We start from the raw sequence: 22,522 nt of genomic DNA, 5'->3' as shown, positions 1-22,522 counted from the left end.
ATCTAACCTGTCTGTCTCTACCTAGATTCCTCTCCTGTCCCCGATCCCTGACTCTCCCCGCTGGATAAGGACCTCCTGGCTTCGACCCCCTGTCTGTCTGACCCTGAGACTGCCTGATCCCGATTTGGATTCCCGGTTCTGACCCTGGCCTGTCTGACCAAGAATAAGCAATTTCCCAATAAACGTCTGGTTTGGTATTCACTGTTCAGTCCCTGTGTCCATCCGTGCCTGGGCGTGACAGAACAATCTGACCAATTAAACACATGGACCAGACTGAACAGCAACCCCCTGCCGCCCTGAGGGACATCATAAGCCGACAAGGAGTCGTGCTTGGGCAAAGCGTTCATCGGCTCGCTGGACTAGAAGCGGCCAGCCAATCTCTCCATCAGGAAATCGTTCAGCTGGCCTCACAGGTAGAAAAACTAACCTCTGCGCTTTCCTCAAGTCCAGGACCGTCAGGCGCGTCAGCTGCTGTTGCTGCAGCTGCTCCTCCACCCGCCTCCTTACCGGCCGATCCTCCTGCTCTCCCCACTCCGGCAAGTTCACGGGGTCCGTATGTTCCCGATCCCCCGCCATTCTCAGGTGAACTGTCAAAATGTCGGGGTTTTCTGTTACAATGTCGGATGGTTTTTAATCAGCAACCAATGGCCTTTGCCTCCGATTTATCCAAAATATATTATGTCATGGGACTGCTGAGGGATCAGGCTTTAGCCTGGGCGCTAGCGTTTGACTCCACCACACCGTTAACCTCCCTTACCTTTAAACAGTTCACTGAAGAACTCAGCACGGTGTTTGATCACCCGGATCATGTTGGGGATGCCTCCAAACGCTTGCTGAAGCTGCGCCAAGGCTCCCGTAGTGCAGCAGAGTTCTCGGTGGAGTTTCGCACACTGGCTGCTGACACTAAATGGAACGATGGAAGGAGTGTATTATCAAGCCTTAACTGAGGCCTTAAAAGACGGTTTGTCCATCAGTGATGAGTCCAAGGACTTGAACTCACTAATCACAATGTCTATCCGTTTAGACAACAGACTTCGTGAGCGACGCCAGGAGCGACCCGGCCAGTCCGCCTCAGCGCTTCCTCGGCTGTTTCCGCCTGCGGTGGAGCGCAACAGCGCCACCCCTGTTTTCCCGCCGGCCCAGTCACAGGCTCCAGCGCCCCCTGATGACAAACCCATGCAAATAGGTATAACGCACCTGACAGCCACAGAAAGACAGAGGCGTCTTCAAACAGGAGACTGCCTCTATTGTGGTAAACCTGGGCACAGAATTTCCAGCTGCCCTGTACGGCCAAAAGACAAGGCTCATTAGAGGTGGGGTCTCTACCAGCCGCCTGCTTATTGATGTTGAGCTTTGCCACCAGTCAACTTCCCACTCATTAACAGCCTTAATTGATTCTGGAGCTGAGGATAACTTTATTGACGAAGACTTATCTAAGAAACTTAACATCCCCATTGAACCCCTCAGCTCACCATTATCTGCTAAGGGTCTTAATGGTTCTCTCTTGTTTTCTGTCACATGTCAGACACTCCCCCTGTTGATAACATCAGGGAACCACAGAGAGGTTCTCAGATTTAAAGTAATCCCTTCCTCCGGTTTTCAAATGGTGCTGGGTCATCCGTGGCTGAGACTTCATAATCCCCATATTGATTGGGTTGCTGGAAGGATAGTTAGTTGGAGTCTGTCCTGTTCTGATAATTGTCTTCGTGCTGCTCAGCCTGATTGTGGGGGTTTTGTGACAGTCCGGATCCCCTCGACCTGTCATTGGTTCCTCCTGAGTATCACAACCTAGCAGCTGTTTTCAGTAAGTCCCGAGCCCTCTCGCTCCCCCCTCACCGACCATGCGACTGCGCGATAGAGCTCCTGCCAGATGCTCCGCTGCCCAACAGTCGCTTGTACAGTCTGTCCAGGCAGGAACAGGAAGCCATGGAGACCTATATCAACGACTCAGTGGCCGCTGGTGTCATCCGCCGCTCGTCATCCCCACTGAGTGCCAGCTTCTTTTTTGTAGGGAAGAAAGATGGAACATTACGCCCTTGCATTGACTATCGGGGATTAAATAAGATCACGGTTAGGAACAAATACCCATTACCTCTTATGTCCACGGCATTCGAATTGCTGCAGGGGGCAAGCATCTTCTCCAAATTGGATTTACGTAATGCCTACCATCTAGTCAGGATACGTGAGGGAGATGAATGGAAGACCGCTTTTAAAACTTCCATAGGGCATTTTGAATACTTGGTGATGCCTTTTGGCCTAACTAATGCCCCTGCTGTCTTCCAGGCCTTTGTTAATGACGTTCTGAGGGATTTCCTTAATCATTTTGTGTTCGTCTATTTGGATGACATACTTATCTTCTCTAGGACGAAGGAGGAGCATGTTGGTCATGTTCGTCAGGTCCTCCAGAGGCTGCTGGAGAACAAATTGTTTGTTAAAGCTGAGAAATGCAGTTTTCATTTTTCCTCCATCACCTTCCTGGGGTTTGTCATTGAGGAGGGACAGATCAGAGCTGATCCTGCCAAAACCAAAGCAGTTGTGGAGTGGCCAACCCAATACTCGTAAACAACTCCAGCGCTTCCTGGGTTTTTCGAACTTCTATCGTAAGTTCATTAAGAACTACAGCGTTGTTGCCCAGCCACTGACTCGCCTCACCTCAACTAAGCAGCCCTTCACATGGCCACCGGAAGCAGCAATGGCCTTCAAGGAACTCAAACAACTGTTTTCCTCCCCACCAGTCCTCATTCACCCGGATCCTGAGAAACAGTTTGTCGTGGAAGTGGATGCATCGGCCACTGGGGTAGGGGCAGTTCTGTCCCAGCATTCTGGCTCTGCTCACAAGCTGCTACCTTGTGCTTTTTTTTCTAGGAGACTCAGCCCTCCTGAACTCAACTACAGCGTGGGGGACAGAGAGCTGCTAGCTGTTAAGCTGGCTCTGGAAGAGTGGCGCCACTGGCTGGAGGGGTCCTCACAACCGTTTATTGTCTGGACTGATCACAAAAATCTATCTTACATTCAGTCTGCTAAAAGGTTAACTCCACGCCATGCCAGATGGTCATTGTTTTTCTCAAGGTTCAACTTTGTCTTAACATACAGACCTGGTTCCAAGAACTGCAAACCCGATGCACTTTCTCGTCAATTTGAACCCTGAGCTCTGGAAAGTGAAAAGAAGTGTACCGGCTTCATGTGTGGTGGCTACTCTCTCCTGGGAAATTGAACAGTTGGTGAGGAAAGCTCAGCAGGTCCAACCCGCTCCAGCGGACTGTCCCCCGAACCGTTTGTTTGTCCCTGAAAGTGTTCGTCCTGAGGTCCTGTGGATCCATGCTTCCAAGTTTGCCTGCCATCCTGGGGTCCATCGAACACTTACCTTATTGCAGAGTCATTTCTGGTGGTCCTCTATGGCTCAAGACACCCGTCAGTACGTTTCCGCCTGCACCATTTGTAATCGGGTAAGTCCAGCAACAAACAACCCGCTGGTTACTTGTGCCCTCTGCCGGTCCCAGGACGACCCTGGTCACACATTTCGATGGATTTTGTTACGGGGCTTCCCCCATCTGAAGGTAACTCTGTTATTTTAACCATTGTTGACGGTTTTCCAAGTCTGCCCATTTTGTAGCACTGCCCAAGTTGCCTTCTGCCATGGAAACAGCCAATCTCCTGGTGCACCATGTGGTTCGTCTTCATGGCATCCCTGTGGACATTGTTACGGACCGGGCCCCAATTCACATCCCGGGTCTGGCATGCCTTTTGTCGAGCCTTAGGAGCCACAGTGAGCCTTTCATCAGGGTTCCACCCTCAAACCAATGGCCAGACTGAGAGGGTTAACCAGGAATTGGAGGCGGCCCTTCGCTGTGTTGTCGGTAACGATCCTGCCTCTTGGTCTCGGTTTCTACCTTGGGTGGAGTACGCCCACAACTCCCTGACCAGTACAGCCACAGGTATGTCCCCTTTTGAGGTGTCCTTGGGCTATCAGCCATCTCTGTTTCCCTCTCAGGAATCGGAACTCTCAGTACCAGCTGTGCAGCATCACCTTCGCCGGTGTCATCGTTTGTGGCGACAGACCCGTGCGGCCCTCTCCCGGACAGCTGAACGCAATCGCCTCCTGGCCAATCGTCGCAGAGCCTCCGCTCCCAGTTTACCAACCGGGTCAGGAGGTTTGGTTGTCCACAAGGGACATACCTCTAAAAACAGACTGTAAGAACTCTCGCCTCGTTTTATTGGCCCGTTCACCATTACTAGGATCATCAATCCAGTCACTGTTCGCCTTGCCCTGCCTCGCACTATGAAGGTCCACCCCTCGTTCCATGTGTCTCAGATTAAACCTGTCGTCTCTAGTCGCCTGTGTCCTCCCGTACCCTCGCCCCTCCTCCTAGGATTGTTGATGGTGGTCCTGCTTACACTGTTCGCCGTCTCCTGGATGTGCGCCGTCGGGGCGTGGTCTCCAGTTCCTGGTGGACTGGGAAGGTTATGGTCCTGAAGAGCGAAGCTGGGTGGCGCGTTCTGCTATCCTGGACCCCAGCTCGTCCGGATTTCTACCGTCGTCGGGAGACCGTCGGCTGTCCTGAGGTGCCTTGAGGGGGGGGACCTGTCACAGCTGCCGCTGAGCTGTGACCACTCGCACCTGATCGGCATCCGCCTGATCCTCAGCTGCTGCCATATTAGGACGGAACTCCTCCTGCACGGCGTCAGATTGTTGTGAAACCCTCAGCGGTAACACCTTCAGGCCTGCTGTAGTAACTGGAGCTAACTGCACAGTATCTAACCTGTCTGTCTCTACCTAGATTCCTCCTGTCCCCGATCCCTGACTCTCCCCGCTGGATAAGGACCTCCTGGCTTCGACCCCCTGTCTGTCTGACCCTGAGACTGCCTGATCCCGATTTGGATTCCCGGTTCTGACCCTGGCCTGTCTGACCAAGAATAAGCAATTTCCCAATAAACGTCTGGTTTGGTATTCACTGTTCAGTCCCTGTGTCCATCCGTGCCTGGGCGTGACATTTTTGCTTTTGTGCTAATTGCCAAGCAAATTATTTCACAAGATAAAAAAAAGGCATCTTGGCACCATATACTTCCTATATGTAAACATAGAAAGTGGAAGTGGCCACTTCTTATGTTTACATAAGAAATTGCTATTCCGTTAGATTTCATAGAAATCATGTTCAAAGACAAGCAAACAGGAAACAGTGAGTCAATCCACCATGAGCGCAGTTTCCCCTTTGAAAATAATACCATGAGATTCACCCCTCAAGAGAGTGGTAGATAACGTTTAAGATGAAGAAGAGAAAACATCCGAAGCATCACTTCTGGCTGGTCATAAAAAAAAGCAACTAGTGCGATGTAAAGATCTGCAATATCTTCTAGCGACAAAATCAACAAGCCTGTGGTTTTGGAGACGGAGCATGCGAACCGAAATCGTTCTGCTTTACTTTTTCTTTCCAACTATCACAAAGGGATGCTGTGGGAAAAAACAACAGAGGATTTTGACAGGTATTCATCCCAGCTTTATGTTAAAGTGCCTAAAAATTCAATGCCAGCAAGCGGGAATTTATACACAACTGAATAATTTGGTCAAAGAAACAAAAAGAGTTTGATGCAGTTGCAAAGCTCCTGTCTGCAGATCAGCTGTTTCATCACTACAAAGCTGTGGAAGGGGAAGTCTTTGTGATGCCATGCGATCCATCTGAGAAGTCCCCTGTGAAGAGAGCCAAAGCTGATGAAGGCAAAACATGTGGGGAAGAGTTTGTGGCTAAAGATGCTGGAGGAAACAGAAGCTTCACAGGGTAACTAATGTGGTCATTGTCACAACATTTATTTTGACTGGGCTTTAACTCCGTTCACTAAAGTGCCTTGAAAGTTGGGTTCATGTTTATGTGTTGTTCCTTGAAACGTATGTTTTAATGCTCTGCACACTAAAAGTGGTCTGATTGAAATACTGTTGCTCCCACCTCTCCACTTGACTGTTGTTTGCAGGTCAAATTCGACTCTGCAGGTCATCGCAAAAACCAGTTTGAGATGCTTTGACCCTGAAGAGAGCAGCGTGATGCTGCTGGTTGACGCTGGTGGAAGCATCCCCTGCCCCGGACACGCCTGTTATAACAACACAGGTGTGATTTGGTTCAAGGTGAAGTACATTCACAACACCCAAAACCGCTTCCTTGCAGAATCCATTTCTGGTTGTTTATCACAACTGAGGAAGAAGCGACAAGCTCCTAGATGTCAACAGAAATTCACTCCTGTATGCCTTCTTGCAGAAAAACAAACCCGTATCCAAAGCTAGAGACGCCTGTGTTAAAGACGGGGCACTCCACCTCTGCACTGTCTACAGAGAGGACACGGGTGTATTTCATTGTGACAGACGAATAACTGAGCAAGGAGTGGCTTGGATCTTCAGGAGGGCCGTCCACGTTAAAGTCATACGTGAGACTTTTCGACATTTCTGTTGTCATTTAAAGATCCTAATCTTAAGGCATTTTATGCATGTGCATGAATCACACTCATGTTAAGAGCAAAGATGCAAACGTCTGAAGACAATTCTGAAAGTTTTGATTTATTACTTAGAACCTCCTCTGTGCTGCAAGCCAGACATACTGCTCACACTTGCTCTACGAACACTCAAAGTCTGCACTGAAAAAACACCAAGTCACAGTTGTGCAACACGCAGCGTGTGTGTAATCTGTGGACAAAACAAATAAGTCTTGCATTTTTGCCATCTCATTCAATAATGGATTGACAAACGCATGCAAATGGGTTCAAGCAGAAACATTTTCTGGGTGTTTTAAACGTAAATTGCCATATTTCTTCCATGCATATGCAAAGTCCACCTGCTGCTAGACTTTCAAGCAACACTAAAAGGATTGCATTTTTTGCATGCATCCACTTTTTAGCAGGTGCAGAATCATTTTCAAAGGATTGCAAGAACTTCAAAAACCTTTACAGTTTTATAAAGTAAAGGGTCTTCATTATATGGGGAACATGTTGCATTAGCCTTAAATACGGCAGCTATTTTTCTAGATCAGTGAAAGACCAGACCAGTGAAAGACATGTTCGTCATAATGGTTTGTTCTTATCTCCCCCGACCCATAAATTCGTTCGCCGATAACCGTGAAACTGGGAGGAGTCTTCTGCAGAAAGTGGTTCACTGTTTGTGTGGTTGCTGGAGCCTTTGCTCTGCTGTGGTAGACGTGAGGTGTCAAAAGTATATGAAATATACATATTGAAGATTATATATATATATCATATGGGGTTGAATAAATGCACATCATCTAAAAAAAATTGTACCTTCACAAACTTTTAAAATCAGATGTATTGGTTAAAAAAAAAAGTTAATGTGAAGTCAGTACATCACATTTCTGATGTTTGTAGGTCTGAGGCAGAGAGGAAGTTTCAGAAATGCAAGATTCAGTTTTTCCACTGTTAGCGAGAGCGCTCATGCTCATACTTTGTGGTTTTCCTTTTCCCACTAAACAGAGAGTACATACAGCTAGTGGTGCTCTTTTACTTGAATGTAAAGTTCATGTTCGTTTAAAATGTGAAATATTTTCTGGTTTCTTTGTCTTGTGTTTTTAATTGAATAGTGCAGATGCAGCAAATCTACTTCATAATGGCAATAATAAAATAATAATAATAATAATAATAATAATAATAATAATAATAATAATAACAATAATAATAATAATAAACCAAGAGATAAATGAAGAGATAATTCAGACTATTTAACACACTTACTGGACATTTCATAATGTACGATGATTCGGGTGCTTTTTAGCTCCAGCAGAGAATTAATTAATTGCATGTGGACAACTCAATAAATGTAAACGCTTAAATGCAGTGGAGACAACCAGCATAAGAACAGGAAAGAATGTGGGTTTAAGTAACATGGTGGTTGGAGGCATGCCAGAGCCAGACGAGAATGAATATTTCAACATTTTGTGGCTCTAAGACAGAGGCCGTTCTTACGGCTCAATAGGGACACACACAATAGTCTCAATGACATATTCCCATTGTGGGTATTTTTCCCTCGGATTGTTAACTTTGATTTTCCTAATCGTAACTATTTCATTTCTGCAGTGTCCAATGTTTACTTAGAGGTGAATACCTGATGCTACTATGAGGGAATCCACAGCACTATTTGAAATCGCTTTTTGCTTAAACTCTTTATTGAGTTTAATGAATGTATGAAAATATTAAAGAAATCCTATCTGTTAACAGTGCTTTCATTTATCCTCCTTTGTTCACTTGTTTGCCAGAACTCTGTTTTTACAGTACTTTAAACTGAGTATTTTTTAAAGAAAAATGAAACTAATCTAATCGTTCCCTATCTGTGGCTTACCAGTGCTTTAATGTTTCACCTCTGAGACACTCAGTCACTTTCACTGTCTACATTCTCCACTCAAAAGCGTTATCTAATTTGCGAGCGTGACATTTGGTTTTGCATTTTATCACAACACGTTTGACAACATCTGTCAAACGCTGTGATAACCCAAAACGTGTGAGACACAAAAACTGGGCTCATTGTTTTGTTGTTTTTAGTTGTTAAACAAAACTCATATAAATAGGATTTATAGTCATTAAAAAAAACACACAATTTCAATAACTATCAACTCCAGACATTCTTACAGATTTTTTATGCCTGAAGAGGAAAAGCTGAAGATGTCAATTAGATCCACTAGATTAACTGAACAATCAGTAAATGTGACAACCACTATAAAAGACGACACTTTAGTTCAGCATTTTAAGGAAGAAATTAACAATAATCTTACATATCATTGGTCGCTGCCCACTGATCTGTAAAAGTTTATTTCTAAATAATTTGAAGTCAATCACTCTTAAGTGAGAAAAATTGTTTAGTTTAGGCAACTTTATTAATACCAATAGGTAATTCACCAGTCACCAACCTGTGTTTACATTCACCTGTAACATGCATCCACCATAATCATCAATACACTGATCAAAAACACACATTACTACCACAGCAGATAAAAACAGCAGACAATAAAAAAATGGTCACAAGAATATGGCAGCTTGATTTAGGTTTGCAAACCTTCACCTGATTCAAATGTAGGAGTTCTGCAACAATTTTCTCCAGACAGAAAAGGTCAAAGTTGACATTTTGGGCCATAAACCACAAGGTTATTTTTGGAGAAAACCAAAGAGAATTTGTCATCACAAACGCCAACTATCTGGAGACAGAATCAAGGTTCCTAATTTTCTCATAAAACCTAAGACTTCACCTTAACTGTGGTGAATTATCCGCTGGCCTCTTATTTCTCACATAGAGCGGAACGTGAAATAAAAATGAATCTGTTTTAGTCCAAAGGACTGATGAAAATAACATGTTGGTTTATTTCTGTTTGCATTTTTATATGTAAGACTTTCTAACAAAGTTTTTCCTGGATAGTATAAACTTATTTGAAGTCCCATGTTTTGCAATATGAAAATATAACTTTATTTTGTTTTACCACAGCATATTTGAAAGCAAAGTTTCCTCCTGTGGTTAAGTATCCAGCTGCTAACATGACTGAGGAGGTTGAGCTTGGTAAGTGCTTTGATGCAGTTATCTGCACTAGTATCAAAATCTTAGATTATTATTTTTAATCCCTGATATTTTGTGTAAATGATATAGGCTATTAAGAATATCCCAGCTTAGTTAAACAAAGCATTTTATACCTGTACATCTGAAACAAATTGTTTTCTGTTTCAGGTCAGCCTCACAACCTCACATGTGAGGTAGACTTTGATTTTGAGGTGAACATTTCTCGAAGAGTAGAGTGGTTCATGAATTATGGTGGAGATAGGTACAACATGACCCTGTTAGACTCGGAGCAACACCAGTGAGTAAATAAGAGCACTTTCATCTTACAGTTTTGCTTTGAAACAGAAAGTAAGGGAATGTTCTTCTGCATTCCAGTGAAGTCTTGTTTTCAGAGACCAAGGTTACGCAGACGTACACCATAAAGGAAGTGACGCCTCGGCACCTGGAGCACGCATACACCTGCTCCGCCAGCAACGCTGTGGGAAACAGCAGCGTCACAATTACACTTAAACAAAAAAAGCAAGGTAGCTCATTTGTTGTGCATTTTCAATTCAGTGTTTGAGTTTTTAAAATGACATCGTTACTCCAATAGCTGCGTATGAAAAACGTCAATTGAGTCAGCCACAGCGGTGTGACAAGGTGCTTTGGTTATTCTGTTTAGTTTCCTTAAATAAAACTTGTGTGGCTGTGAACTGTGTGATGAAGCAAAACCTACAGCTTAAAACTAGATAGGTTTACAGAGGCTCAGGTTTTGATTGAGAAGATAACATAACCATATCAGCCTAACAACACACATGAAGAAGAATGCTCCTCGGGTAGTCGTACCAAGATAAAAATATTATTGTTCATTTTTGTCTAAACAAAATGTTGTAATGATTGAATTTCCTGATTTAAAAAAAAATCTATTTAAATTTTTTATTTATCGTAATTTTTAAGCCAAACCTATCCATTTTTTCATTATTTTAGAAAATTCTCCCCTTCCTCACACAATCCCAAAGAGGCCAAAGTTCAAATCATTTCGCAGCCTTAGTTGAATTTTAATCATTTCAAAACGTTTTTGTTCCCCATGCTGAAAAAATTCATTGCCTGGTTGGGGTGCCAATAAGACAATACACAGTCAGTTTATCTGATTGTGTGTTGTAGTAATTATGCCAATTGCAAGGTGTGTGTGTGTGCTTTCATTCCAGTGAAATGGCCGTCACTGGTTGGGTATCCTTTTGGCTGCTTTCTGCTGGTAGTCTGCCTGGGAATCACCTTGCATGTGAAGTGGGTGGAATTACAGCTCATCTTCAGATCACGCTTCCAGTTGGGAAAAGACGATGGAGGTCAGAAAACACACACACACACCCACACACACACAGACACACACGGCTGATCTCATTATCAAGTAAATCAATGCAGTTTTCAGATAATATACAGTAATGTTGATTATGGTAGAAAATAATAATAATAATAATAATGTTTTCATTCCTATTTCAAAATTTAAATGCTTTTTTTTACCTTACAGAGAAGGAATTTGATGTTTTTGTGTCATATGTGTGGACGGGTCCATCAGCAGAGGCAGCGAATGGCTTGACCATTTCCTCCGAGCCTTACAGTGATGCAGGAGGTATGAGCGAATATGCGCGTCGTTGTTTGGATTTAAAAGAGAGCAAAACAAGTAATGTTTTGTCTCCTTCGTATAATCAAATGTAGGGATGCGGAGCTGTGAGGGACCGATAGAAATGCTGCTGCCACGAGTGTTGGAGGACCAGTGGGGGTACCGTGTCTGTCTGCTGGAAAGGGACATTCTTCCAGGAGGAGGTAACAGCATCAGCGGTGTGTGTGTGTGCGTGTGTGTGTGTGTGTGTGTGTGTGTGTGTGTGTGTGTGTGTTCCTGTGTACGCAAATGTTTCAGTGAATTGTTTGATTTTGCTTTACAGCTTATACAAACGATGTGGTTCTCACTATAAACAGAAGCCGAATGCTCATCTGTGTCCTGTCAGCTGAATATTTTGCCAGCAGCGATGCTGTGTTTGTTCTGGAATCAGGAGTCAAGGTAGGCCGGCGTATTTCAGAGGGGTTTCTATCTCTGTTCCTGCTTTTTTTGTTTTTTGAATGTGTGCACTGCATTGGAAACTGGAAAATACAATTCACAAAAACCTCACAATTTTAAAAATTTTGATGCTGAGTCTGTTATCAATCAATTAGTCAAAAATTGATGTTTTTAAAAGGATAGTTTCTATATTTTCATAGAAAATGATCAATTATGAGAATGGTACCCTTGCAAAATAACTCGAAAGCAACTTCCTTTTTCAGCACTTTGATCTCATTTACTGCATGAGTGCAGCTTAGTGTGGATAGGCCTAAAATAAACATGACATTTGTTGTGATTACAGCTCACAGCCGATGCTACAAGGATGAAAATTTTTTAAGTTTTGCTGAAATTGGTAAATTTGTTCAAACTCTGATTTATCAGTTTCATGGGACAAATGATAAATTATGCTTTGTGATTTTGCATTGCACATAATTACTGAAAATTAATTCCACCTAAGTTTTTTATTTACATTCTTATGGATTTAAATGGATTTTTTTTTTTTTGCTTGTTTTTTTAATATCATAAGAAATGCAAGCCTGTACCATTCCCACTGCTTTTAATTCTCAAGAATCTCAAGTTCTACGTAATTTTTCCCCTCCTAAAACTTTGTGGACTTTTAAAGGAAAAAAAGAAAACACCACAACTGTTAAAATCCAGTTTATACGCATCCTGTTAGTAATACGAAAACAGCTTGGTTTCATTTTTGTGGCTGTTTTGACATAAACTGAAACTGGTACCGGTGTGAAAAACAAAGAAGCTCAATCCACAACAAAACACAAAGAATCCTCTGTAGTTTCTGAATGCTTCAGTTCACCATCCTGATTCACTGCGAAGTCATTTCAACCCCAGTGACTCACATCTTCTTCCACATCTTTAGGCCTTACTGCAAAACTCTGCCCTCAAGATGCTGTTGATTTGGACCAGAGGAACGTCGGCGTCCTTCATCCAGCCAGAACCTCCACTGCCCAAACTGGTGCAAAGAGCCTTGAAGGTGCTTCCCAGTCTGCAGTGGAGCACAGACGCACCTTCCACAGCCGCCAGGAGCTTCTGGATCTCTTTGCAGAAAGCCATGCCAGCTGACGGAACGAGGATGGCTTCGCATTTGCAATGAGCCTGACGAGAGGGAAACACGTTTCCCCGCTGGAACTCTGCTCATTATGTCAGTTTTCATAAATGTGCGTCACCAAAAGATTGTATCAGAAAGCTAAACTTGAGTCTGAACGAAGAAATGTGTGAAGAGGGGTTTCATGGTGACGCACATGTAGGTGTAGCAAGTGTTAATTTAAAAGGCTCTGGAGGAAAAAAAATATACAAATTTTCCATCTGCAGGAATTTATCCATCTCATCAAATTTGTATCAATTCCTGTTTAAAACTATGAAAAGAAATAAAAACTGAACTATTAAATATAGATATGTAATTTATGATGTCTCCTACTGCTTCAATAAATAAATGAAAACCTTTTTTTTATTATTTATATTCACTGATTGAATATGAAAAAAAGACTGAAACAAAGACCATAGCAATAGGTGTTGATATATTTTATTCGGAGATGTCAGAACGAATGGCTGCGTAATCCACAGAAAAATCAAAACTATACATTTTGGGTAGTGGGAAAACATGTTGATGAGTTATAATATCAAAATTCAAAAGGAAAAGAGTTTGGGAAAGTACCTAATTTTAACAAAAGAGCAACCAAGAAAACGTATATGGTAACAATCCAATGTTTAAATATTTGACAACAGAGAACAATTACTGCAAGCGTGACAACCTGGGTTTCGGCTGCATGTTTGACAGGCTGAATGAGGCAGAAATGGAGAGAAAAAAAAGTGTCATAGGCGAAGGAGCTGGTGAAAGCAAAGGGCTGTGCAGTAAAAGTCAGGATCTAAATTGAAAAAAAGAATTTAATCCGAAAACAAAACAAATAAAGACACTTAACAATTTAACCCACCGTCGAGTTTGTGGATTAAAAAATAAAACATTGTCACTATGTACATTTTTACACATCAGACAAGCAACGTGCTTGTTAGGATTAAACTAAACCAGCGCCTGGAGGGAACAAGAACGGTAACATTAGGAACTATCCCAGTCATCCAATTAGCCAACAAAACAAAAGCAAAACGTAGCAAAAAAAAAATTGTAAATTATTTTCTGGCCAACTTCTCCCTTCGTCATAACCACTTCACATCTCTGGAGACAGAGGCACCGGGCAATTTCACCTCTTGAGTTAAGATCAACCAGCTGTGGTTAGAAGCATAAACACAAGGGAAAGGCTGAAAGCAGCCTCCACTGCTGTGCGCCGAGTCGTAAAAACCCAGGGACAAAAACGAGAGCCTTCGTAGATATCTCACATCGTTAACAAGTATAGAAATATTATTTAGTGACAGAAGTTTGTGGCAGTGATTTACTACTTGTCAGATTGGGCCTTCAGCTTCCTCTCCCAGAGTTTCTGATTATCAGAGAAGCCCTGCTTGCCCTTGTTGAAGGAGTTAGGGCCTGCAGATGTTGGGGTCTCCCTGAAAAGATAAGTTCATCATCTTACATCAAGATATTAAAAAAAACTCAACACACATTTGAAAGCAGATGTTTGCATACACCGCATGAAAAGGTTTTTTGTTTTTTCACAATTTTTTTCCCCTTTGTTTGGAAAAAAGCAGAAAATTAAAAACTGTTTTACTAAAAAAAAAGGGGGCAAAACTGTCACAGCTTTTGTACCTCCCAATGTTCTTCATCCTCATCTTTGCTTCTGGAGGCATTTCTTCTGGTTCGCTCTGTACAAGGGAGAAAACTAACATCAGCTACTTTTCATCGATTCCACTCCATACGACGTTTTTTTTTTCATGAGCAAGTACTTACATCATCATCTTCGTTAAAAACTGACACCAGCTTTTTTGGAGGAAGTGATGGCACTGTCTCCTTGGGTTTCTGGAACAGATCGGGGACAAAAATGAAGTAAAACAGCAAAGCAGCATCACACATTCTGGTTTTGATATGTGACTAAAAGACATCCTCATATTTAGTAAGAGTTAAGTAAAAAAAAATACCATCCATTCATGTAATAATCAACCAACTTTAGGTTGTTTCAAAACCCAAACACAGGAATAGAATCTGCCTCAAAATTTCCATGGCTCAGGCTGCTCTGCAACTATTTTCACAATACTATCTGCACAAAATGTGTTCTGTAAAATACACCGCTTAACACTTACCGTTGCTCCTAGTTTGATAGAAATAGGGTTTGATTTCTTCGCCATCTTACTGCCCATGCTGAAGCCAATTTTGGAGGTTTTGCATGGTGCTGGTTGGTCTGCTGAGGACTCGTCCTCGTCTTCAGGGGTAAGATGCTGAGATGTGCGTTTGACAGCAGTCCCATCTCCTCCCCCAGTGCTACAAGAGACAGGCTTAGTTTTCACTCTGTCCTCCTCCTCCTGTGGCCCTGCTTGAGGCAAGACAACTCACCAAGGTGAACAACTGCTTTGCGGGATCTGGGAGTGTTCAAAGCTACAATTTCAGTTCTTATTGGCTTAAAATTCAGATTACAAGTCTTATTTATGAACGTCACAGTTAATGGCAGTAGCTGATAGAGTTTACACCACACATGAAGCCAAGGATAACACTAGTAAAGCTACAGATAGTAAGGAAGAAAACATGAATTGATACACTAAAGTCACTGCAGCTGCCTTCTCAACAGTGACAGTGAAGGTCAAATTACTCTAGAATAAAAGGTTAGTTTCTGAAAGACATTTTCAAGTGCCTTTAAACCTGATCATGCAGGCTTTATAGTTTATATCAAGGTAGTCACAATGTAGTGACTATCTACACTACATAGTAAGTAGTGTAGGTAGATTATTTCAATCCCTTTTCCTTAAATCGAGTAATTGGTTTTTGATGTGTTGGGGGAGAAAAAACAACAACAACAACAACAAAAAACAATGATCTCATATGAAAAATAATATTAAAAAGTCTATTGAAGACTTGTGAAAATGAATGCACATGAATATCACTACTATGATGCAGCATAAACAGAGCATATTCTTAAAAAAGAACAGGAGCTAATTATTATATTTAATATACTACTATTATTATTATCAATGCATTCAAACAAAACATTAATAGTGGTTTCAGTCAGATACAAACCACACAAATAACTGATTGTGTGATTTTTAATTAGACATATTTTAATCTGGCATTTAACACGAGCCAAATTAAAATGATAAAATAAAGCCAAAATGCTGAATGCAGTTGCTTCTTTTATTCTAGCCATCACTAAATCAAACAGAAATTTATTATTGTGTCCAATTCCTCTTGCATCAAGACGTTTACCTTGAAACTGCCTCTCGTAAGTTAGCATAGCAAATTCTTAGCTTAACTTAGCAAACAACAAAAGACGACCGTTACCCAAACTCATGTAAATGAACAGTAATTCTCTTCGCTCATGGTTTGTAGCCTCATTAAGACACTTTAAGTAACATTACTTGTAGCATTAATCCAGCGTTAACGATACTAGCACTAGCCAGCTAAAGCTAACATGTAGTTCTCTCGTTGAAGTTCACAAAACGTCTATTTGTAGGACGAGCTTCTTTTAAGCTAATGGGTAGCACATCAATACACTATTTAACAGTTTTCATGTGTTAACTAGATTTTAAACGTGAAAACAGCACAAGTATCACCTCCGTCGTCGGAGCTATTTTTCCTGTTAGGCCTGTTATCCGCCATCATATCTTTCTCTGGCATCTACCACTAGTCTTTATTTTGGCGCTGTTTGATTTATGGACTTCACAATGTTGGCAAACTAGAGACGAAGAAGAAGCAGCAGAAGGGGAAAAAAAACACAAAAAATGGTAGCAAGCTAACTTGTAAGGGAAAGAGAGAAGCGGGTAAGAAATATTCCGTTACCAAGTTAAGAAAAGCATTTTGTCAGGGGATCAGTTTAAATAACACATGTAAAAGAAATTGAGACGGTAACCGTATTCCAGATTGCTTGAAAAATATTGTCAGTGTTGTGTTCGCTAACCTTCGTTTTCTGTTGCACTGCTACCTTAAGGTAGCATGCGACTAATATCCTACACATTGATCCACATTATTGCCAAATAATGTCGCATAACTTCCTTTTCCCTGGTATTTTGTAAATCCACCCAGGGGTTGAAATGTTTTACAACTTATTTCCTTGAGCTTTGAAACGTCAGATGCAGTGCTCACTGTCAGACTGTTCCAGCCTATCAAAAACAAATCAGAATAAAAATTCAGTTGCCCTGTGTCTTCATGCATGTTTTTCTAATGTGTTTGTTGTTTCTCTTAGGTTATTTTCACAGTTTTTGGTTAAACAATGTACATGTCGGCATGGGACAGGCCCTGTGTATATGCTCTCGTGGCTCCATCATCATTGATAACAAAAAGTACTACTTTGTCCAGAAATTGGATGAAGGGTGAGTTGACTTGATTGTGTTGTAATGGATCTTACTGTAAGTCATGGAAAATATAAGCTCTGTCTCTTACATTGCAGCCTTAATTAAGGTTTTTTTGTTTGTTTTTTTAATACATACTCTAACATTCACATTGGCCCCCTTTTGATGTCAGGCTTCCTCTAACCTGCTTTCTCTCCAATGTCAATTCAGTGGGTTCAGCTATGTTGATCTGGTTGAGGGGGCAAAGGACGGGCAGTTCTACGCTCTGAAGAGGATCTTATGTCATGATCGCCAGGCTCGCCAGGAGGCTCAGACGGAGGTGGAAATGCATCAGCTGTTTAATCATCCCAACATATTGAGCCTGGTCGCATATGCCTTCTCTGACAGCGGAGGCAAGACAGAAGCCTGGCTACTTCTGCCTTACGTTAGAGTAAGTTGATGCTGTAATTTGGACGACAAAGGAAACTTCTCAGAATATGATCCTGTTCTGATTTGTTTGAGTATTTGTGAGCAGAAAGGAACCCTGTGGTCTGTCCTTGAGAAGCTAAGAGACAAAGGGAGCTCAATGCCTGAAAACCAGATTTTGAAAATCTTCCGCGGAATCTGCTGTGGTTTGAAGACGATTCACGACAAAGGCTATGCCCACAGGTAATGTCGCTCAACTTTCAGAGATGAGCAAACTGTATTTGTTTTATTTTATGTGAAGTTGTATGCATCTATGTGCCAAAGCACAAAGCGCAAGTGGGTCTATGTAGAATACATGATCACAGAGGTTTCCGTAAAGAAATACAGATTAGTTTCACATATCTTTTAGATGCAATTGTTTTAGCAGCTGTTTTAAGTAAATATTTGTTTATTTAGTCCAATAAAGACATAACCATCTACAGAAACATTGCAATTTCTTATTAAAGATGGACATTATGCAGGGGCGATGTTTGCACAGTGAAGAGCATTTATGTTTATCTGACTGATCTGGCGGAACGGCTGATCATATCTCATATGTTAACACGCAGTCTGTCTGATATCATAACTACAGAAGTTGATATTTATGCTCATGAACAGATTAATAAGATTAGTTAGTAAATTCATCCATGCCCAATCTGCTTGTCCATCATAAAAAAGCACAAAATAAGTGATTAAGGCTTTTGATTATTGAAAACATAGTGTGATAAGTGTGATGTGTGTGAATATTTGACTAAACTGCTTTGAAAAAATGTGCAAATTAGCAAGTCTGCTGATGTGCTGTTTTTTTTTGTTTGTTTGCTTTTTTTGACAAAACATCCTAAGTTTGTCATTACTACGGAATTTAGCTTTCAGTGTTTATAATTTGTCCACCATTTGTGTCAATTTGTTTAATCTGACAGGGATCTGAAACCCACAAATGTTCTATTGGATGAGGAAGACAGGCCAGTTCTAATGGATCTGGGCTCAATGAACCGGGCAAGAATTGAGGTAAGAGTGGACATCTATAGAAAGATGGAAAATCTTTACTTATCAATTGTAAATATACTCACATGGTGATTGCCACCTATAAAATTGCGAAGTTAGTTTGACAACAGAGTGTGACACGTATTGTCACTTAGACAGAAGTGTCAAAACATAGTATACAGTAGCCAGAAGCTCTGCAAATAATTGATTCTTAATACTGAATACTTATAAACAGGCTTTCTTTTTCAATAAATGGTTCTGTTTTTTCACCACTAGGTGGCAGCTTAGCATTGTTGATGCTGTTAACTTCCTAAGATGAGGTTCACATCCTAACATCTTCTGTCTTTCTGGTAGTTTTTCTCAGGGCAGCCATTGTAATGTATTTTGTTTTCAAATCAACAGTGCTGTTTTAATGTGTTAATTTAGATTTTTTTTTTAATGAATGACTGAAAAAAGCATTTCTCTTTAAATTCATAACTTGGGTGTTCAGAAATGGTGTCAAAAATTGCATTTTATTTTCATTTGTGCTGTGAACGTTGAAGTTTACTAGATTTACTTTTAGGTGTTACTCACCCTATCGGGACTATAATATAAATTGGTCTAATTTTTTTTTTTTTTCAAAATAGGTCAGAGGATCCAGAGAAGCCATGACTGTACAGGACTGGGCAGCCCAAAGATGTACCATTTCCTACAGAGCTCCTGAGCTTTTTAACGTAGAAAGTCACTGCATTATAGATGAGCGTACTGATATTTGGGTAAGACATCTTCCCTCCCGTTTTGAGCAAACGGTCCAGTTTGTTTTATGCACTGGCCTCTGCATGTCTCTGACGCTTGAAACAAAAGTGAACATTTTTAATTCAGCTAATAACATCTTTTTTTTCATAAACCTCCAGTCGCTGGGCTGCGTGCTGTACTGCATGATGATGCTGGAGGGCCCTTATGATCTGATCTTTCAGAAGGGGGATAGTGTTGCACTGGCTGTCCAGAATCCAGTGACCATCCCTTCAACTTGCAGGTCAGTATTCAAACTGCAACAACGTGATGAGCACTCACCACAAATTTTAAAGTTTTGTAGCAGTTGTTAACCAAGATTTCTTTACACTTCTTGCATTTTTCTTTCACTACTTCTGTCTTGTACTTTGCTCCACAACGAAGTTGTAACTTAAAATATACCATCTTGCTTTTTTTTTTTTTGATCAAATTAGAGCATTACTTTTGGAAGTATAGCTCGTCTTGTTGCTTATGAAGACTTCTTTCAGTAAAATAACATCAAATAATATTTTTGTTTGTGATTCGAATCTAAACTATTAGCTCAACATTTGCATCTCTGCATGTGAATTAAACAATGCTAATCTTTTGTCTGTCTGTTTTTGAGTCAGTTACTCCAATGGTCTCCAGTTGCTGCTGAGCTCCATAATGGTTTCGAATCCCCAGGAGCGACCGGGCATCGGCTGGGTCCTCGATCAGGTACAGGACCTGCAGAGCCGCAGTCCAAACACTCAGACCAACATGGTTTGATTCCTTCATGTTGCGCCATGGACACTTCACCACGTCAGTGTACCTTCGCTTAGTTCCAGGTTGAAATCTCACCTTTTTATTCGTTCTTTTAAAGTGTAAAATGTTTCTGTTTTTTTGTTTGTTTGTTTTTTAATTGTGACAGTTGCGATCTAATTAATTGCTTGATCCTTTTAAAGCAAAATTAAACAAATGCCTTAAATTGTTTCACACTCTGAAGTGCAATGCATTACCATATTGTTGGTATTGGGATAATTTCACTTTATTTCTTTCTTAATAGTTGTTAAAGAGGATGAATAGTTCATGTTTTTTTCTTAAATGATCGGCATTTTATTTTAGCTCTTAAATAGATCTAGGAAAAAGGGAAAGTGGCTCGCTGGGTTTACCAGAAAGCAGACAAAATCATTCATCATTTTATATCTTGTTGGCTTTATGTGTTCTGAATAAATTAATCAACATATAGATTATGGAAAAAGGTACATTTTGAGCAAGTGGCTTGTGGATTTAGTTATTTACACCTTAAAGCATGTAAATAACTAAATCCTCCTTTTTCCAAAGTTAATCTGGGACAAATAGCCAATGGTGTATATTTTGTACCTGCAGCTTCCTGACCTGCTTCAGTAAAGCAATATATTGCAACATTTGGGCACAGCAATGCAGTGACTGCATCGCCATTCCAAAGAAGCTGAATCAGCTGCCAGCTGATTGCACTAATAGACAACCTAAATTTGTTTCCTTTGACACACATAAGGCACAGTTACTGTAGAGACTCAACTTTGTGAAGTTTGAATGTCTAATATTTAGCTTGAAATATGTATTTTAACAAAGAAATTGATTTTATGTCTGTTGAAAAAAAAAATGAAGCAAGCATTGTTTTCTTGTTGGACATAGTTCTAGTTTTTATTAATATTGTCATTATTGAAATTGAAACTTTCCAGTGAATGAATGTTGCTTGAATTTAGCATGCTGGGTTACATTCTGCCTGAAAAAGGTCTAATGTTTATTTATTATTCCTCAGTTTTGGTCCAACATCTGTTATGTCAGCTGTTATTTTTAGACAACACCTTCACGTTTTCCTTGTTTATAATCACAATCTTTTAGCTCCAATTGGAGTCACCGGTGCAGTATGTGTCTACATGGTGCTGACATTATTCATCTGTGCGTACTGACACTTTATTTACAATTCCAGATTCTGTGCCTTGCGTCACAAGTTGGTGAAGTAAGACAAAATAAAAATAAAATAAAAAAATCTGATGATTAGACCAAAGGTTATATAATCAAGAAAACGGCTTTTTAGATTCAGTAATCCCATAAAAAACATCTATCAACAGATCGTCAAGGGGGTACGGATTATGCTACTGCAGGATAACACTTTTCTTTTCCTGTCATCTTTATGTTTGTAATAGTGTTTTAATCAAATTAGTATTTTGCATTACAGAATTACTTGTGTTTAGTTTTGATTTCCTGACGCATGCGTGTGTGTGTGTGTGTGTGTGTTTCACACTTTAGTTTTCTCAGGGTATGCTTCCATAACAAAAGATCCACACTAGAGGATTACCAAGGCATCTGGAAAAACAAACGTTTGGCATTCATGATTAATTTATTGCTTTTGTGTCTGTAACGCAGTAATATTTTGACCATGAAGAGTCAAATTGTTATTTGACTTGTACAGTTGGAGTTTATTTGACTTTTTGCTGTAAAAACATTTTTCTTTTGATGCAACAGTTGGTTTCGAGCAATGACTGTACAGTCTTGTGTCTTTGCAAATTAAAACCTACTTCAATGCTGCTGGTAAGACAGTGCAACGATTTGAGTCAGTCGTTATTAAAGGTTATTTATGATTGAAGGAAATTGGTAAAAACATCTCATATTTTCCGCACTGTAATGAGTGTATAAATGCTAAATATGTAATATTCTGTATTCTGTATACTTTTTAATAATTATGAAATAAAACTACTTCCTGTAATTTGCTCTATTCCAAGCGCTCCTTCCTCTACTTATACGTCAATAAACACAAGCCAATGGAGACCCCTGCTGTCCAGAAGTGGTGTTGCAGTGAGATATGGCGCGTAAAGGTGAGGCTGGCAAGCAGAATGTCACACCAGACCAGCATGACGGCCTCCGTCTCACTTGTTTTAATGTTTTAAAAAAACTAAAGGGCAAAACAAATCTTGAAACTGAACTGTAGACTTAAATCAAAATTTTAAGCAATCGCTGATGTAGTTAGAATAGAAGCTGCATACAGACTTAGCAAAAATGAATCTTGATTAATGAGTGTAAAAATATGCTGGAGGTCTCATAGAAAACCTGAACATGCACAGGCAGAAAGTTCAAACTTCATGCAGAAAATATGCTTTTTGGTTATTTGAATAGAAATTACTGAAATGTATAGATGAGATGAGCTGCATCGCTACGTTGATCTTGTTGAATACTCCTGTGTCGTTCAAGTTGCTCGCTCCTGAAATGTCAAATGTGTAAAGTAGAAGAAAAACAAAGTGGACTCTAGTTACATAAATGCTGTAACAAAAATCTGTTGCTTTATGCAAAGATGGTTTTCAGAGTTGCCATCCAGGTCA

At 40.7% G+C, this 22,522-nt stretch overlaps 3 protein-coding genes across 4 annotated transcripts; 2 read left to right on the top strand and 1 right to left on the bottom strand.

Annotated features, from left to right (window-relative positions):
• The first annotated feature begins 5,393 nt into the window (after positions 1–5,393).
• Positions 5,394–12,838, top strand: LOC129369561 (interleukin-18 receptor accessory protein-like). Its single transcript, XM_055045064.1, has 12 exons — positions 5,394–5,481; positions 5,612–5,774; positions 5,965–6,115; positions 6,246–6,411; positions 9,458–9,529; positions 9,695–9,824; positions 9,902–10,050; positions 10,714–10,851; positions 11,034–11,135; positions 11,222–11,329; positions 11,449–11,564; positions 12,481–12,838. The coding sequence occupies exons 1-12, from the start codon at positions 5,394–5,396 to the stop codon at positions 12,712–12,714; spliced, it is 1,617 nt and encodes a 538-aa protein (XP_054901039.1). The 3' UTR covers positions 12,715–12,838.
• Positions 12,839–13,127: 289 nt separating this feature from the next.
• LOC129369560 (PEST proteolytic signal-containing nuclear protein-like) lies at positions 13,128–16,368 on the bottom strand. Of its 2 annotated transcripts, none has more exons than XM_055045063.1 (5): positions 16,269–16,368; positions 14,808–15,034; positions 14,458–14,526; positions 14,317–14,372; positions 13,128–14,117 (listed from the first exon to the last, which is right to left on the bottom strand). In XM_055045063.1, the coding sequence occupies exons 1-5, from the start codon at positions 16,330–16,332 to the stop codon at positions 14,009–14,011; spliced, it is 525 nt and encodes a 174-aa protein (XP_054901038.1). In that variant the 5' UTR covers positions 16,333–16,368; the 3' UTR covers positions 13,128–14,008. The 2 variants fall into 2 exon arrangements, with proteins under 2 accessions (XP_054901038.1, XP_054901037.1); XM_055045062.1 differs by having other exon boundaries at positions 14,808–15,037; positions 16,269–16,358.
• A 15-nt stretch (positions 16,369–16,383) lies between these two features.
• stk16 (serine/threonine kinase 16) lies at positions 16,384–21,974 on the top strand. The gene is made up of 8 exons (XM_055045061.1): positions 16,384–16,475; positions 16,898–17,024; positions 17,214–17,433; positions 17,518–17,651; positions 18,368–18,455; positions 19,058–19,186; positions 19,325–19,446; positions 19,811–21,974. Exons 2-8 carry the CDS (start codon positions 16,939–16,941, stop codon positions 19,947–19,949), a joined length of 918 nt encoding a protein of 305 aa, XP_054901036.1. The 5' UTR covers positions 16,384–16,475; positions 16,898–16,938; the 3' UTR covers positions 19,950–21,974.
• The last annotated feature ends 548 nt before the right edge of the window (positions 21,975–22,522 follow it).

This window comes from Poeciliopsis prolifica, unplaced genomic scaffold (genome assembly GCF_027474105.1).
Source record: "Poeciliopsis prolifica strain line A6 unplaced genomic scaffold, Auburn_PproV2 SCAFFOLD021, whole genome shotgun sequence".
NCBI lineage: Eukaryota > Metazoa > Chordata > Actinopteri > Cyprinodontiformes > Poeciliidae > Poeciliopsis > Poeciliopsis prolifica.
Note: the sequence above shows the minus strand (reverse complement) of the source record. Positions and strands in the feature narration are given on the sequence as shown.

What these genes read in the sequence shown, in the direction of transcription:
- LOC129369561 (XM_055045064.1), top strand. Translation starts at nt 5,394, where the DNA reads ATGCGAACCGAAATCGTTCTGCTTTACTTTTTCTTTCCAACTATCACA. An exon ending in CGTCCACGTTAAAGTCATAC is followed by an intron (nt 6,412 to 9,457) that starts GTGAGACTTTTC and finishes GTTTTACCACAG; the next exon opens with CATATTTGAAAGCAAAGTTT. An exon ending in GCCTTACAGTGATGCAGGAG is followed by an intron (nt 11,136 to 11,221) that starts GTATGAGCGAAT and finishes AATCAAATGTAG; the next exon opens with GGATGCGGAGCTGTGAGGGA.
- LOC129369560 (XM_055045062.1), bottom strand. Translation starts at nt 16,332, where the DNA reads ATGCCAGAGAAAGATATGATGGCGGATAACAGGCCTAACAGGAAAAAT. An exon ending in CTATCAAACTAGGAGCAACG is followed by an intron (nt 14,527 to 14,807) that starts GTAAGTGTTAAG and finishes GATCTGTTCCAG; the next exon opens with AAACCCAAGGAGACAGTGCC. An exon ending in AGGATGAAGAACATTGGGAG is followed by an intron (nt 14,118 to 14,316) that starts GTACAAAAGCTG and finishes TTATCTTTTCAG; the next exon opens with GGAGACCCCAACATCTGCAG.
- stk16 (XM_055045061.1), top strand. Translation starts at nt 16,939, where the DNA reads ATGGGACAGGCCCTGTGTATATGCTCTCGTGGCTCCATCATCATTGAT. An exon ending in TGAACCGGGCAAGAATTGAG is followed by an intron (nt 18,456 to 19,057) that starts GTAAGAGTGGAC and finishes TTTTCAAAATAG; the next exon opens with GTCAGAGGATCCAGAGAAGC. An exon ending in ATGAGCGTACTGATATTTGG is followed by an intron (nt 19,187 to 19,324) that starts GTAAGACATCTT and finishes ATAAACCTCCAG; the next exon opens with TCGCTGGGCTGCGTGCTGTA.